This window comes from Melanerpes formicivorus, unplaced genomic scaffold (genome assembly GCF_026170545.1).
Source record: "Melanerpes formicivorus ecotype bairdi unplaced genomic scaffold, bMelFor1.0.p_v2 SCAF_46, whole genome shotgun sequence".
Classification (NCBI taxonomy): Eukaryota; Metazoa; Chordata; class Aves; order Piciformes; family Picidae; genus Melanerpes; species Melanerpes formicivorus.
This window is the reverse complement of record NW_027142398.1, coordinates 3,158,665-3,174,570: the sequence shown is the minus strand read 5'-3', so window position 1 is coordinate 3,174,570 and position 15,906 is coordinate 3,158,665. Positions and strand designations below refer to the sequence as shown.

The 15,906-nt window shown below is 55.1% G+C and overlaps 2 protein-coding genes across 4 annotated transcripts in view; one reads left to right on the top strand and one right to left on the bottom strand.

Annotated features, from left to right (window-relative positions):
• Nucleotides 1-5,300: 5,300 nt before the first annotated feature.
• FAM72A (family with sequence similarity 72 member A) lies at nt 5,301-14,415 on the bottom strand. Of its 2 annotated transcripts, XM_068159646.1 has the most exons (5): nt 14,104-14,415; nt 12,463-13,525; nt 11,054-11,131; nt 8,882-9,006; nt 5,301-6,864 (listed from the first exon to the last, which is right to left on the bottom strand). In XM_068159646.1, the coding sequence occupies exons 2-5, from the start codon at nt 12,612-12,614 to the stop codon at nt 6,770-6,772; spliced, it is 450 nt and encodes a 149-aa protein (XP_068015747.1). In that variant the 5' UTR covers nt 12,615-13,525; nt 14,104-14,415; the 3' UTR covers nt 5,301-6,769. The 2 variants fall into 2 exon arrangements, with proteins under 2 accessions (XP_068015747.1, XP_068015746.1); XM_068159645.1 differs by lacking the exons at nt 5,301-6,864; nt 8,882-9,006; nt 11,054-11,131 and having other exon boundaries at nt 12,630-13,525.
• SRGAP2 (SLIT-ROBO Rho GTPase activating protein 2) overlaps nt 13,122-15,906 on the top strand; it is a 140,828-nt gene continuing 138,043 nt past the window's right edge. For both annotated transcript variants that reach the window (XM_068159639.1, XM_068159638.1), the window contains exons 1-2: nt 13,122-13,222; nt 14,295-15,028. In XM_068159639.1, the coding sequence (XP_068015740.1) occupies nt 14,962-15,028 (67 nt within the window). In that variant the 5' untranslated portion in view covers nt 13,122-13,222; nt 14,295-14,961. The remainder of the gene's footprint in view (nt 13,223-14,294; nt 15,029-15,906) is intronic.

Sequence of the window (15,906 nt, the reverse complement as noted above, 5' to 3'; positions counted from 1 at the left end):
CCCATGAGGAGGCTTAGACAGCTGGGTTTGTTCAGCTTGGAGAAGAGAAGGCTCAGGGGAGACCTTGTCACCATGGACCAGGACACAAAGGGTGTCTGCCAGGAGGCTGGAGATGCCCTTTGCACAATGACAAGGGATGAGAGGGACAGACAAGTGACTGCTGGGGAAGATTCCCATTGGACCCCAGAAGAAAACTGTTGAGCATGAGAACAGTTGGACCCTGGAATCATCTCCCAGGGGAAGCAGGGGAGTCCCCTGCTGAGTCAGCTGGACAGGGTGCTGGGCCAGCTCCTTCCAGCTGCACTGCTACCTAGGAAAGTTGGCCCAGGTGATCCCTGAGGTCCCTCCCAACCTGGCACTCTGTGATCCTGAGCCTCCTCCTCCGCCTTGTGCACTCTGGACTTTCTCTCTGCTCCCTGCTGCTGCCCTTCCCCTGCCATCCCCTGGCTGCTGTGTTTACAGTTCAGGCTCTCTGGGCCTGCAGGTCGCTCTGCTCCTGCAGCTTCTTGCACAACAGGCAGCTGGAGCTGCTCTACTGCCCCAGCCTGCAGCCACTCCCTTAAGCCAAACAGCAGCACACAAAGGCTGTTGACTTGGGACACTCACTGCTGGCTCCTTGGGGTGCAGCTTTCAGAAGCCACAGCGGGCTGCAGACGTCATCAGACAGGGAACAATGACCTCCCCTGCCCAAGCAGTTGGGTGATGGAGATAATAAATGACCATTCCACTCTCCAGCAGCATGCCAGAGCTTGCATGAAGAGACAAGAGCAGAGGAGGGGAAAACAAAACAGCTCAGTGCTTTCTGCTTCTTGTCACAGGACTCAGATTCAAAGCCTGGCACTCCAGGATCTGACCCAGGAGAGGTGACCTGCCTGAGATGGGATGAGGAGCAAGGGCTTTGAGCTGGAAGAGGGGAGGTTGAGACTGGAGATCAGGAAGAAATTCCTTCCAGTGAGAGTGGTGAGCCACTGGAACAGGTGGCCCAGGGAGGTTGTGGATGTCCAACTCAGGTAATGAGCTTCGAATTCATTACTCCTTACAGCAGCCAGGTTGTCTCTACAGCTCTGGATGGGAGGTTAAGCACAGCACCAAGTGTTTGACCTGATGTCTCTTTTTATGACTGTAAAGAGACCCAGCTGGAGGGCTGAGTTCTGACCTGGAGGGATTCCTCCTCTACAAGTGGTGGAAAACAAATGCACACAACTGGGGATGCTCCTTCCCTGGAGGTGTTCAAGGCCAGGCTGGATGAGGCCCTGAGCAACCTGGGCTGGAGGGAGGTGTCCCTGCCCATGGCAGGGGGGCTGGAACTGGCTGAGCTTTCAGGTCCCTTCCAACCCAACCCATTCTAAGAATCTGACTCTCTCTCAGATTCAAACCCCAGCACTCCAGGATCAGCCCCAGGAGAGGGGATCCATCTCTCAGGTGGCTGGGAGTGGAGGAGCTGCATTCCAGGCTGTGGCAGAAGAGGAAAGAGCCTTTCAGGCTGAACCTCCCTCACCAACCAGCCCATGGGTTTGTGCTGATAGGGATCACATGCTGCCTGTCCTCAGCAGAGCCCTGCTCTCCCTGCTCCTTGCTGTGTGATGGCTCCCTGGCAGCTGCTTTGCATCCTGGAGCTGACTGCAGTTCCGTGGCAAAAGCATTTGTCACTGTGAAGCACTTGGGGATGAATGGTGTGACCTAAATGGAAGATTGAGGCATTAATCTGGGCTGGGATAATGAAGAATATTTAAATGTGCTTTGCTTTTCTGGTTTTTTCCCCCAGCAAGTCTTATTTAATGTGGAAGGGACTCCATTTATCACTGCCTCCCTGTGACTTTCCCTTGCCTCTCCAGCTAGTGCTGTGCACTGCAGGGAAGGGAATGGTTGACCATGGCTGGCAGTGTGGGCACACAGATTCCCTGTGATTTAAACATCAAATCCAAGGCAGTTCCCCTCAGGGGCTTTGGGAATTCTCCTTTCAAGTGTTCTCTCCCAAACAGCTCTGTGACCCTGAGCCCACAAGTCCCTCTTACACAACAGCTTGCAGCTGCAGAGTGCTGGGAAGGGGCTGGCAGGCTGGCACTGACCTGTGCCTGTGGCAGATCCAGCAGTGAGGACACTGAGGCTGGTGGCATCAGTTTTGGCTGTGCTGTTGGTGGCAGGAGGCTCTGGGAAGGCTCTGAGGAAGAACTGTCTTGGAGTCTGAAACTGAAGAGCTTTTGCCTGCTGTTGAGTCCCTGTGGCCCATGGCATGGGGGTTGGAACCAGCTGATCTTTAAGGTCCCTTCCAACCCAACCCCCTTCAGGATTCTAGACTAAACCCAGGTCTGATTAGAGACTAGAGCTCAGTAATTATGTGCCTTAATGAGCTGAGGAGGAAGGCCCTAGGACTCAGTTCTTGTTTCTCAGCTTTGTGCTCTGCTTTTGGTTTCCTTGGCTGCACAGCAAAGATGCAAAACCTCCCTGTAAAACCCTTCCCAAAGTGACAGCAGCTGCCCAGGCTCCTCTGCAGCTGCCCAGGCTCCTCTGCAGCTGCCCAGGCTCCTCTGCAGCTGCCCAGGCTCCTCTGCAGCTGCCCAGGCTCCTCTGCAGCTGCCCAGGCTCCTCTGCAGCTGCCCAGGCTCCTCTGCAGCTGCCCAGGCTCCTCTGCAGCTGCCCAGGCTCCTCTGCAGCTGCCCAGGCTCCTCTGCAGCTGCCCAGGCTCCTCTGCAGCTGCCCAGGCTCCTCTGCAGCTGCCCAGGCTCCTCTGCAGCTGCCCAGGCTCCTCTGCAGCTGCCCAGGCTCCTCTGCAGCTGCCCAGGCTCCTCTGCAGCTGCCCAGGCTCCTCTGCAGCTGCCCAGGCTCCTCTGCAGCTGCCCAGGCTCCTCTGCAGCTGCCCAGGCTCCTCTGCAGCTGCCCAGGCTCCTCTGCAGCTGCCCAGGCTCCTCTGCAGCTGCCCAGGCTCCTCTGCAGCTGCCCAGGCTCCTCTGCAGCTGCCCAGGCTCCTCTGCAGCTGCCCAGGCTCCTCTGCAGCTGCCCAGGCTCCTCTGCAGCTGCCCAGGCTCCTCTGCAGCTGCCCAGGCTCCTCTGCAGCTGCCCAGGCTCCTCTGCAGCTGCCCAGGCTCCTCTGCAGCTGCCCAGGCTCCTCTGCAGCTGCCCAGGCTCCTCTGCAGCTGCCCAGGCTCCTCTGCAGCTGCCCAGGCTCCTCTGCAGCTGCCCAGGCTCCTCTGCAGCTGCCCAGGCTCCTCTGCAGCTGCCCAGGCTCCTCTGCAGCTGCCCAGGCTCCTCTGCAGCAGCCTGACCTTAGATCTGCTTGGGTGCTGAATCTGCTGATGCAGTCATCCTGGAGGTTATCTGCCTGCCATGTTCAGCACTATTCTATCAAGCACCTTGCAACCCCCACCACCTATGGTGTGACTCAACAGCAGGCTGCACCATCCACATCTTGGCTAGCAGAGTGCAGAGAGCACACAAAGCCCACAGAGACCTCAGCTGTTCTATTCCAAGAGAGGCTTGGGGTGGGGTGAAGGGCTGGAGGCTGCCTCTAGGAATATTGATCTGGGTTTGTGCCAGCTGCTTGCTGCTGGCTGTCTCCAGTGGCCTGGGAGGTGTTTGCCTACAGAGGGTGATCATTGGAAGCTTAGTCATGGAACCCCAATGTTTTGGGTCGAGGAGCAGTGGCTTCACCACAGGCTGCTGACTCAGTGCTCTTGGTGTAGTTTCAGCTGGAAGAAAGTAGCTCCAGCCAGGATGAGTTTGTTTGGTAGCATCCAGGACAGCTGATGGCTGTTTGCATTCTGTCTGATACCTACAACTCCTTTTACTGCCAGGAGGGGGGAAAAAAAAACCACCAAAGCAACCCCAGAACAACCCCAACCACCTCAACCAGGCCTGAACTTACTGACAGCTTGGCTCATTTGTTATTTCAGGCTGATGCCTGGTTGAGAGGAACCAGCTCCAACAGGCCTGGTGTAATTAAAGCAGTTCACAGTAGAACTTCCAGTTCTGTGTGTACCAGCAGATAGGGAGTCAAAAGCAGCAGAATGATTGAGGCTGTGGAGAAATTCAAGTCCTCTGCTTCCCTAGGGGTGGGGAGAAGAACTCTGCAGTGGGAGAGCTGCACCATGGAGCTGGTTTGGGATGGGAGGGGGAAAGGTTCCACATGGCCAAGTGGTGAACTTGCACCCAAGCAGAATGAGGGTTTGGGGAGTTTTATCTGCACCATTGTGCTACTTCCACACACACACAAAACAATCAGAGTTATTTTGAGCTCCTGAATTCTGCTGGAAAAGGCTTTGTGGGAGGTGTCACCTTGCCAGCTTAAGGCTGCAGTCCCACCAGGATCAAATTCCTGCAGCATAGAAAACTTGGAGGAGGGGAAAAAAAAAAGGACAGACTGAGGGTGTTGTAGTCTGGAGGAGGTCACTGCCTGAAGGCTTTTGAGACTGAGAACCTGTCAGGTTTGGCAGCCTCCAAAAGAGGTGGTTTGCTCTTTATCTTTTGGGTCTCTAAACCAAAATCATAGTAGTGAGACCTTTAATTATTCCACTAGTTTAATAGAAGAGGGCAGAGATGGAGAGAGAAGGGCTTGGGGGAGGGATGGAGAGAGAAGGGCTTGGGGCTGGGGCAGGGATGGAGAGAGAAGGGCTTGGGGCTGGGGCAGGGATGGAGAGAGAAGGGCTTGGGGCTGGGGCAGGGATGGAGAGAGAAGGGCTTGGGGCTGGGGCAGGGATGGAGAGAGAAGGGCTTGAGGCTTGGGGCAGGGATGGAGAGAGAAGGGCTTGGGGCTGGGGCAGGGATGGAGAGAGAAGGGCTTGGGGCTGGGGCAGGGATGGAGAGAGAAGGGCTTGGGGCTGGGGCAGGGGGATGGAGAGAGAAGGGCTTGGGGCTGGGGCGGGGATGGAGAGAGAAGGGCTTGGGGCTGGGGCAGGGATGGAGAGAGAAGGGCTTGGGGCTGGGGCAGGGATGGAGAGAGAAGGGCTTGGGGCTGGGGCAGGGATGGAGAGAGAAGGGCTTGGGCAGGGATGGAGAGAGAAGGGCTTGGGGCTGGGGCAGGGATGGAGAGAGAAGGGCTTGGGGCTTGGGGAGGGCAGATTGAGCCTGGAGATTAGGCAGAAATTCTTCCCAGTGAGGGTGGGGAGACCCTGGAACAGGGAGGTTGTGGATGCCCTCTCCCTGGAGGTGTTCAAGGCCAGCTTGGATGGGGAACAACCTGATCCAGCAGGAGGTGTCCCTGGCAGGGGCTGTTGGAGCTGGATGATCTTTAAGCTCCCTTCCAGCCCAAACCATTCTGTGAGTCTCTCATATTGTTTGGATCCTCTGATGCCATTACACATCCATCTTTACCACAGCCCAGAAGACTGTGGTCCAACCCTTTTATTTCATGAGCAGACATACCACAGGCAGTCAAAACAAGACACAAAGACACAGAGAGGTATTTACCAACATACATGGAACCAGTGCAGCAGAGGTAGTGCCATCATGAAACACAGAACAGGCAGGGAAAAGGCTCAGACAGCTCAGAGCTGCCTTTGTTTCACCTCTTCCAAGTATCCCAAAAGGCTACAGAATGATTGGTTCAGCATCAACCCAAATTCAAATGGCCTCTTACCTTGACTGTCCTCAAGCTGATCCTTCAGGTGAGTAGCTGAAGGGGACAGTGTTTAGCTCATGAGCTAAATACTGTGGCTGCACCAACTCAGGTAATGAGCTTTGAATTCATTACTCCTTAACAGCAACCAGGTTGCCTCTGCAGCTCTGGATGGGAGGTTAGGTACAGCACCAAACACTTCACCTGATCTCTTTTTGCCTTTCTCTAAAGGGACCCAGCTGGAGAGCTGAGTTCTGACCTGGAGGGATTCCTCCTCTACAAGGGAGAGAAAAATAGCACAAAGCTGGGGATGCTCCCTCCCTGGAGGTGTTCCAGACCAAGCTGGATGAGGCCTTGAGCAGCCTGGGCTGGTGGGAGGTGTCCCTGCCCGTGGCAGGGGGTTGGAACTGGCTGATCTTGAAGGTCTCTTCCAACCCAAACCATTCTGTGACTCCATGAATGGGTTTTATTGTTGAGCTTAAAAACTCTGTAAGCTCTCCCAGCCATGAAGTAACTGCAGTGCTTCAGTTTTATCAGGGGAGGGGTTGAAAAGTGAACTTGATGCCTACAGAAACAAGAGCCTACAAGTAATGAAAGAAGAAGAGGGGAAGACCTTAACATCATTCCCCACGTTCAGGAGCACCCTAGCATGACTCAGATGGCCAGAGAAGAAGCTGCTCAAGGCAGGAGAGCCAAAGCTCCAACACTTTAAGCCTCTTATTCAGCAACTGTGTACCCAGAAGAGAAGCTCTGAGCCCTGGTTTGTGTGGCCACAGGAGCAGACCTCTTGCAGGGCTTTGCCCACCAGACTATTACTTAACATTTTTAAGCTGTGCTTCTAGCAGCTGAGAGACTCTGCTCTGGGAGTAATGGTTTAGGAAAGAAGGGGGGAGGGGGGAAAACCCCTCACAGGTGAGAAGGATTATCAGCTGGTGAGACTTAACAGGGCAAAACCAAACCAGCTGCAGACCTCAGGAAATGCAGCACACCAAGGTGTGCCTTGAGTCAGAAGATACACACCAGACAGGTTCAAGAGTCTAAGGCAGGCAGCAGTGAAAGGCCAAGGTGATGCCTGCCTGCCTTTAGGATTGTTTCCCACATTTGCAGGTCTCTGGTGGTAGTTTAAGCTCTGAAGGGCTTAAGCAGGAGAACCAACTCCAAGGCAAACAGCAAGGCAAGGAAGCTCAGGCAGATACTGCAGGACAGTGCAGATAACATCTATCTGATCCACTCCTCCTCAGAGATGCAAGACATATCTTCATCTGTGCTTTCCTCCAGGTCTGGCAGGTTGCCCCACAGCAATACATTCACACCTGGCAGGAAGGAGGGGGAAGAAAACAAAGGAGGGGAAGGGGAGAAAAAAAAAAGCCCATAACAAACAACAAAACAAAGCAACAACAACACCACCAAAGTGTTTTGGGACTGTGACCTTGTTTTGAAGTTGCACAACTGTCTGCTTGCAGGGAAAACAACTTCTCTGATCCCTGCAAAACCTGGTAAGTCCTGCTCATGATTAAGGTACCTAAACCAGCTCCTATGTTTTCTCCCCCCCTCCTCTTTCCCAGGGGTCTGGTGCTGCTGCTTACAGCAGAGTTCAAAGCAGAAGGTCCTGCCCACAGATGTACTTCAGTAGCTCATTTCTGCTATGAGGACAGGCTGAGGGAGCTGGGGGTGTTCAGCCTGGAGAAGAGAAGGCTCTGGGGGGACCTCAGAGCTGCCTTCCAATACAGGAAGGCTGAAGAGGGACTTCTCATGTGGGTGTCCAGAGCCAGGCCAAGGGGAAATGGTTTGGAGCTGAGGCAGAGCAGGGTTAGAGTGGAGCTGAGGCAGAGCAGGGTTAGAGTGGAGCTGAGGAAGGAGTTCCTCAGTATGAGTGTGGTGAGACTCTGGAACAGGCTGTCCAGGGAAGGTTGTGGCTGCCTCCTCCCTGGGGGTGTTCAGGACCAGGCTGGATGAGGCCTTGGGCAGCTGAGTCATAGAATCAATAAGGTTGGAAGAGACCTCAGAGATCATCAAGTCCAAGCTGTCACCCAGCACCTCCTGACAACCAAACCATGGCTCCAAGTGCCACATCCAATCCCCTCTTGAACACCTCCAGGGATGGGGACTCCACCACCTCCCTGGGCAGCACATTCCAATGGCTAACAACTCTCTCTGGGAAGAACTTTCTCCTTACCTCCAGCCTAAACTTTCCCTGGTGCAGCTTGAGTCTAGCTAAGAGCTGACCCTCCCTAAACTTCCCCTGGTGCAGCTTGAGTCTAGCTGAGAGCTGCCCCTGCCCATTGTGGGGAGGTTGGAGGAGATGATCTCTGGAGTCCCTTCCAACCTGAGCCATTCTATGATTCTATTGATCACCTCCTCATGGGCCAGCTGAATTGGAAGTGCATTGATCTGAAACTCAGGTGACACTGAGAGCTTTAGGCAGCCAGTGCCTCCCATCAGCAGGCAGGAGAAGTGATTTGTCAGAGTGTTGTCTGCTCCCAAAGGCTGGAGGCAAATCATGCCAGGAGCTTGGCATCCAGACAGTGCTGAGCTGCAGAAACCAGCCAGTGTGAGCTGCAACTTCAGCCTGAGCTAAGGAGGACTCAGTTCCACAGGGTCAGAGTGAGAGCATGAGTCACCCAAAGCAGAGTGCCCGTTGGCCAGCTGCCTCACAGCACACCAAAGCCATCCCTGGCAGCTATAAATAGCAGCTGCTGGCTGAGGTTGTGCTGCTTAGAATACTGCTGCAGAAAATCCTGCCTCCTGCCCACTGGAGGGGCAGGTGAGGTGTTCTGAGGACAAATTCCCACTTAGAAGTTGCCATTTAGAAGGTAGCCACAACTACCTTCCCCCCAAAGCAGCCTGCTTAGGTTAGCAATACCTTGCTGCTTTGGATCACAAATGGCTTGGGGTGGAAGGGACCTTAAAGATCATCCAGTTCCAAGCCCTCTGCCCACGGGCAGGGACACCTCCTACTAGATTAGCTTGCTCAAGACTCAACCTGGATTTGAACACCTCCAAGCTTGGAGCCTCCACAGCTTCTCTGGCCAGCCTCTTCCAGCACCTTGCCACCCTCATGGAGGAGAATTCCTCCCTGATGTCTGATCTCAATCCAGCTTCTTCCACTTTGAAGCCATTATCCCTCAGCCTGCCTTTGTCCAAAGTCCCTCCCCAGCTCTCCTGTAGCCCCCTTCCATTACTGGAAGGCTGCTCTGAGGTCTCCCCCAGAGCCCTGTGTGTCTTTATGCTGTGTTTGCTCGTTATGCTTTAACTATTTAGGGATGTTTCATGAGAAGAAGAACCTTTGAACTCCAGCCTTTAGGGCAGAGAAGGAAAGGTGTGCCTTACCAGAAGGGTCTAGCCTGTTGATGCCAAAGACTGCTTGGCTGTGGAACATCCAGAAGTGGCCATTGTTACAGGAGAGCAGGCAGGGTTTGCAGGGAGAGATCACATGGTAACCAACAATGTTCCCACTGGAAGGACAAGGGACATGATCAGCAACACCACACTCCTGAGCAGCAGGTAGGTGCTGTTGGCTTTCCCAGTTCCTATCACACAGCCACAGCACCCCCAGACCGTTATGGAATCCTGGAATGGGTTGGGTTGGGAAGGGGCCCTCAAGATCATCCAGTTCCAACCCCCTGCCATGGGCAGTGACACCTTCTACCAGCCCCATAAACCCTGCCCTTGAACACCTCCAGGCATGGAGTATGCACAGCTTCTCTGGGCAACCTCTGCCAGGTGTCTCACCACCCTCATGGTGAAGAATTTCTTCCTTATACCTAATCTAAAGCTACCCTCCTTCAGTTTGACATCGTTGCCCCTCACCCTATCACTGCAGCTTCTGACCAAAAGTCCTTCCTCATCTTTCCTGGAGGCCCTTTTCAGGTACTGGAAGGCTGCTCCAAGGTCTCCCTGGAACCTTCTCTTCTCCAGGCTGAACAACTCTCTCAGCTTGTCCTCAAAGCAGAGAGGTTCCAGCCCTTGCATCACCTTTGTGGCCTCCTCTGGACCCTTCCCAACAGGTCCATGTCTTGCATGTGCTGAGGACTCCAGAGCTGGACACATTCAGTACTGAATGCTGCTCCTCCTCTTTGGTTGGAGTTAAAGCAGCACCTTAAATGACTAGGGAACATCTGTCAGGAGTTACAGAACAGCTGAGTGTCAGATCTCTGGCAGAGAAAACCATTTAGGAACCTGAATTGTGTAATCCAGCTGAGTTCACACAGCAAAAAAACCAAACCCCAACAACCCAAAGGGGTCTTTTTGGTAATGGGGTAGGAGTTCATCACACACTAAATCCAGCTGTGCAGTGGCATGGTGCATGGGAGGGGATCAGAGGTAGGAGCAGTGATCCTGAGAGAGTCAAAGCCTTATTTTCCCCCCCATGAGGACAGTCAGACACTGGAATCATAGAATCAGTCAGGGCTGGAAAGGGACCCCAAGGATCATCTAGTTCCAACCCCCAATCATCTCCCAAGGGAAGCAGTGGATTCCCTTACACTGGACAGTTTGAAGACTCAGCTCACCAGGGTGCTGAGCCAGCTCATTTCAACTCCACCATCACCTGGAAAGGTTGGAACAGGTGCTCCTTGGGGTCCCTTCCAACCTGGCATCCTGGGATTCTCTACCCTCCTAGGCTCAAAGCTTAGACCAAGCATTTTTCTACCTCCTCAGCCACCTGCTCTGCTGTTTGCTGTTTCTCTACCTCTGCCTAGGAAAAATGTAATCATAGAACCATGAAGGTTGGAAAAGACCTCTAAGTCCAACCCTTAACTGCTAGGTCACCACTAAACCATATCCCTCAGCACCACAGAGCTTTGAACCCCTCCAGGGATGGGGACTCCACCACCCCCCTAAGCAGCCTGTTCCAGTGCCTGACCACTCTTGCAGTGCAGAAACAATTCCTCTTCCCCTGGCACAACTTGAGGCCAAATACTGTGCTCCTAGCACAGCCTCCCACCATGAAATCTGAGAAAGAGGAAAGTCTTGCTCTGGAAGCTGAGAGGATCATCTCAAGCCACTGTGAGCAATCTGGGAGTTGGGTCTTCTTTTCTTGTTTTAAATACCAGGCCACAAGAAGGAGGAGAAAAGAACTCCAAGAACTTTAGTGACAGTGTGTTCCATCTGCTAGCAGCAACTAGGTCTGCCAAGAAGATGTTCTATTAATTAGAATATGAGTAACTACTTCTTGCTGCTGCCTTGCTCACAGGATCCTCTCAGTGCTGAAGCAGGCATTTAATCAGGCAGGTGGCACACCAGCTTTCCCCTAGACTCAGACTAGTGACAAGGTTGTCACATTTCCACTTGGAACTTGCACAGAAATAGGCTGGCAGCCCTGCCTGGGAGCAGTGGGCTGAGTTTCTTTCCAGCAGCATTCAGTTTGCAAGGGAGGGTTGCAATCAAGCTGTTCAGTCAGCCCTTTAACTCTGGAGCTCCAGGGGAGGAGGTTAAAGCAGCAGGGGAGCAGGGCTGGAGGAGGTGCTGGTGGTTAGTGGAGGCTCTGGATCCTGTCCTTACCACTTTAAGCAGGCAATGTTCTTCAGCTTGCATTTGCAGATCTCAGTGAAATAGCAGCTGCCAATGAAATCCACAGTGCTGGGTGGGGAGAAAGGAACAGAGCAGGAGCTTAGATGTGGTGGTGAGGTAGAAGGTTTTGGTAACACGAGGCTGAAGTCACAACAAAGTGATGTTCCCCTTCCAGGCCTGGGTGTGGGGGGTGTCATTAAACTTTCCCAAGAGCACACAACTTCTTTTTCCTACCAGCTACCAGCCACACTCATATGGAAACAGAAAGAGACCCACGAGACGTGAATGTACCAAAAGTCCTCTTAAATTAGACCAGAAAGCAAAGTTCCTCTTGGTGCTCATTGCTGTTTGCCTGCTTGAGGCTGGGCTCTGCTGCTGGCTGTTGGTCAGAAATCCCTGTCAGTCAGAAATCTGTTCATAGACATCTCCCCAGTTCCTGGCAGGTCTCACCTAAGGCTCCAGACAAACAGCTCAAAGGCTGGGGGACATTTCAACCCAAACCTTTGATTTCTTATCTCCTGTTTTTGGGGTGTTTTTTTAAAGCCCTGCTTTCTTATTAAGATGTTCTTTTGCAATCTGATTTCCTTAGTATTCAAATCTTGCTATGGGAAAGCAACAGGCAACTGACTTGGAGGAGAGTGGCTCTGGAAGCAGCGTGGGATCAGGTTTGGTCTGTTTGCAGGTTGTTTATTTCAGGCTCCAAGCTCTGCTTGAGGAAGGAGCTGGAGGCTCCTGAGCCTGAGGCTTCCTCACAGGTAGATAAACCTTTATTTTTATTTAGAATAAACCAAACCAGGTTGGAAGAGACCTTCAAGATCATCGTGTCCAACCCATCAACCAATCCAACCCACCCAAACAGCTAACCCATGGCATAAATGGAATGAGATTTCTGATTTGCCAGGCTAGGGACAGACAGCCTTGCTCCTGCCATGCCATGCACAGAAAGTTGAGATTTCTTTGGTGTAAGGGTGGCAGAGCCCTGCAGCAGGCTGCCCAGAGAGGTTGTGGAGTCTCCTGCTCTGAAGAGATTCCAACCCCACCATTGAGATCCTGGGCAAGCTGCTGTGGGTGCCCTGCTTTAGCAGGGGGGTGGAGTGGGTGATCTCCACAGGACCCTTCCAGCCCTCACCATGCTGGATGCTGGGATCCTGTGTGATCCCTGCAAGGATTCCCCAGCGGACTGGAAATGGAGGAACGGCTTGCACCGTCTGATCTGGGGCCCTTGTGCCTGTGGCAGCAGACTGGGAGGGTGATCCCGAGGGCGCCGGTGAGACCCAGGCTGCCTCTCTGGGTCTGGCCACAATGGGGCAGGCTGTGACCCTGGGGCTGTGGTCCTGTCCCGCCGTCAGGATCCCGCCGGGGATTAGCCGCCCCCCACTCCCCGCCGTGCCGGTGCTTACCCCGTAGGCGGGATGTCGGTGGAGTAGAGGTCGGTGTCGGTGTCCGCCAGCAGCACGGCCTTCATGCCCCGGGAGCTCAGCACCTGCTGGCAGAAGCGGCAGCACAGCACAGCCACCGACCGGTCCTCGAAGGTGCAGCTGCTGATGGACATGGCGAGCGGACACCGCCGGAACAGGCCGGGCTGCACCCTGCCGTCGCTGCTGCTCGGTCCCCTCCGGTCGCGTTCGCCGCCAACGGCCACGCTCCCACCTGTCAGTTTGAATTCTCGACCTCACTCTTCCATTGGACGCGGGAGGCTCCGCTCGCCCCATCCGATTAGTGGAGCTCCACGTCGGGGCCCACCCTCTTCTCGCAGGCCATTGGAGGAGACAGGTGGCACCACCCCTACCGCCCGGCTATTGGCGGAGGGGCACGCCCTACCGTGCTCCTATTGGTTTCTCTCTCAGCCTGTTTGCACGTCTCGCCCCTCCCCTGCGCAGTCCGTGGAGGTGGAGCGGCAGCACTACGCCCGGCCCCTCCCACTCCACCCTGGCGGGGCGTGGCCACGGGTGCCAGGCGGCGGGAAAAGAGGCGACCCCAGCGGGGAGATGGAGCCTCGTGGTTGGTCCGAGCGCCTGTCATTTCTTGGCAGCGGTCTCTGCTGGTTGGCTGTTCCGCGAAGCGGGGCGGGGTAGCGGCGGGCCGCGGCTGAGAGACCGGGTGGCGGGCGCCAGCGGCCGGAGGACGCCCGGCTGCGGGAGGCGGCTCCGCAGCGCCCAGGTAATCGCCCCGCCCGTCCGCCGGGCCCCCTCCCCTCCTCCGACAGCCCGCCGAGGGGCTGCCGCGCTGCCGCCGCCGCTGCCGTCGTCTCGCCGCAGCGCGACCCTGAGGCGGGATGCGGGGCCGCGTCTCTCAGCCCCGGTCCGTCCACTCCCCACCCCTCCGGGACCCCCCCACGCTTCCTTTCCTCATTGTTCTTCCCGGGCGGGATGCGGATCCGGCGGGTGCCGTGTTTATTTATTTCTTCCTTCCCTACGCGCATCTTCCGCGGGGGCTGCAGCCTCGCCTCGCCCCTCCCCTTCCCTGGAAAAATCAAAAAAAGAAAAGAAAAGGGGGGGGGGTGTGTGTGTGTAGAAAAATAAAAAAATCCCCCCAAAACCTAGGAGAAAAGTTGCGTGCCGCCGTGCCCCCGCGGGCAGGACCCGCCTGCCTCGCACATGTTGGCCTCGGAGCAATGCTCCGCCGAGGAGGGGGGGGAAAAAAAAAAAATTAGCCCAAATAACCCAAAAGCTTCCCCTGAGGGAGAAGCAGCCGCGGAACCGCCCCGGCGAGGACGGCTCCGGTGCGCTCGGGAGCTGCGAGCTCGTCCTCCGCTTTGCGCTAATGGTGTGCCCGCGCTGGGCGCAGCGTTGCGGCGGGAGATGCTGCCGCAGCTCGGCCGGGCTCTTGCCGTGCTTCCCCTGCCGCGCTTCCCCTGCCGCGCTGCCGGCGTGGAGAAGCGGTTCCCTGGTTCTCTCCTCCCCTCCCTCCATCTCCTCCCTCCCCTGGGACCCTGCTTGCTGCCAAAGGAGGCCGGACCCCCTCACCACCCCCTTCCCTTCCCTTCCCTTCCCTCCCCGGGGGCTGGCCGCCTTGTAGGCGTTTTCCCTTCCCTCGGTTACCTGCAGCCCTAACCTCACCCTGCTGCTCAAAGGACAAATTTGCAATGTCAGGGCGGTTTTGCTCCTCCATCCCGGATTTTGGCTGCGCATCTTGGGACTGCCGGCTGCAAAGCTGTAATTTTCTAAATATATCTGTATCTATATGATTATTATTTTGATGGGTTTTTTTCTTTTCCCCTTTGCATTCGCAGGCAAGCGAAACCAAAGGCAACGTCTTCCAATCCTCCTTGGGATTTGATTTGCATCATCTCCGAGCGCATTAGAGGCGGGGGGGGGGAAGAAAAAGCCGAGAAAAGGCAAAGCAAAGGAAAACCAACCTTCCCCCCCCCCCCCCTCCGCCTTTACCCCCCCCCTCGCTCCCTCCAAACCATGTTGTGCGGAAGGACTTCCACTCCCTGGCTGTGCTGGTAACGTTTGCAATCAGGAAGAGCCTTTGGGGGCTGCAGGAGCTGCTAATCTGATGCTGCTGCTCAAGGTTTTGGTGCAGGGAGACGAAACTGCCGCCTCTTCCAGCCGCTGAGCTCTTCCCACATCTGCATTTCGCCGCTGCTGCTGTGCTCCGTCTCGCACCTTTTTCTCCATGGACTGATTGGGGTTTCTTCGATTTTTTTTTCTTCCTTTTATTTTGCCCCCCCTCCCCCCCACCCGTTGGTGGTGTTTTTTTTTTTACCTTGGGGGGGGGCTGGGTCGGGAAGAGGACGGAACAAGCAAAACCAAGGCGTTGAAAGGAGCGAAATTGTGGTTTTTATCTCTCTCTCGCCTTCCCGGGGTGGGGTGGGGGGGGTGGGGGGAAGGCTGGGGGGGGAGAGAGAGAGAGATCTGCTCGGAGGTTAATCCTTCTTTTTTGGAGAAGGAAACATGACGTCGCCAGCAAAATTCAAAAAGGATAAGGAGATCATCGCCGAGTACGACACTCAAGTCAAAGGTAGGAGAGAGAGCTTTCATTTCGCAGCCCCTTCTTCCCTTTCTCTTCCCTCCCCTCCCTGTTGCAGCCCTGGACTTGGCGGTGGTAGGAGTTTGCCGTCGATGTTTGGGTGGGGAAAGGAGGAGGGGGGGGGGGTGTGTGTGTGTGTGGAGAAATCATTTGCAGATTGCCTGGAATTTGCAGGGCTTTTCATAACACAATGCTGGATGGGGTTCTGCAGGGCTTTTTCCTCATCCCCGTGGGGTAGGTTCCTGCTCGGGGGTTTGCTGTTTTAAGGTATCACGGCGAGGGCGAGGGTGTTTTTTTTAACGCTTATTATAATCATTCTTTAACGGAATGTGGCAAATCTTCCCCCTTCTGACAGATCCATATTTTTCCTGCCTTGCTGCTTGGCTTTCGCGTTTGACACCCGAGAGGCAGTTAATTGCTTTTTAATCCTCCTCCCATCGCGGGAATCTTTACGACAAATCTGTGGCGTGTCAGGAGAGAATATTGCCACTGGTAGGGAAAGAGGGTGGGGGACGGCGGTGCCGAGGGTCCCCGTTTCAAGCTGCTTGTGCTAGAAAGTTCCATTCCGGGGGATTTTGCTCTCGCCGAGGCCGTGGTATCGCTGCCTGGGTGTTTTTTTTTCCCCCCTCGCTCAGCGTAACACCTTAAGGGCTGCGGCTGTGTGGCTCTGTGCATGAACATCCACCCAGCCCCGTCTGCGAATGTGCAGCCACACACAGCCAGGGCTGCGCCGGGAATATCCCCACGGACCCAAACGAATCCCAGCTAACACCCGGGTGTTATTCCCAGCAGCAGCAGCAGGAAGGCAAAGAAAGAGTCAGAGGTGCTTTTTGGTGGGGGTTTTGGTTTTTTCCCCAGTGTTAAGTCTT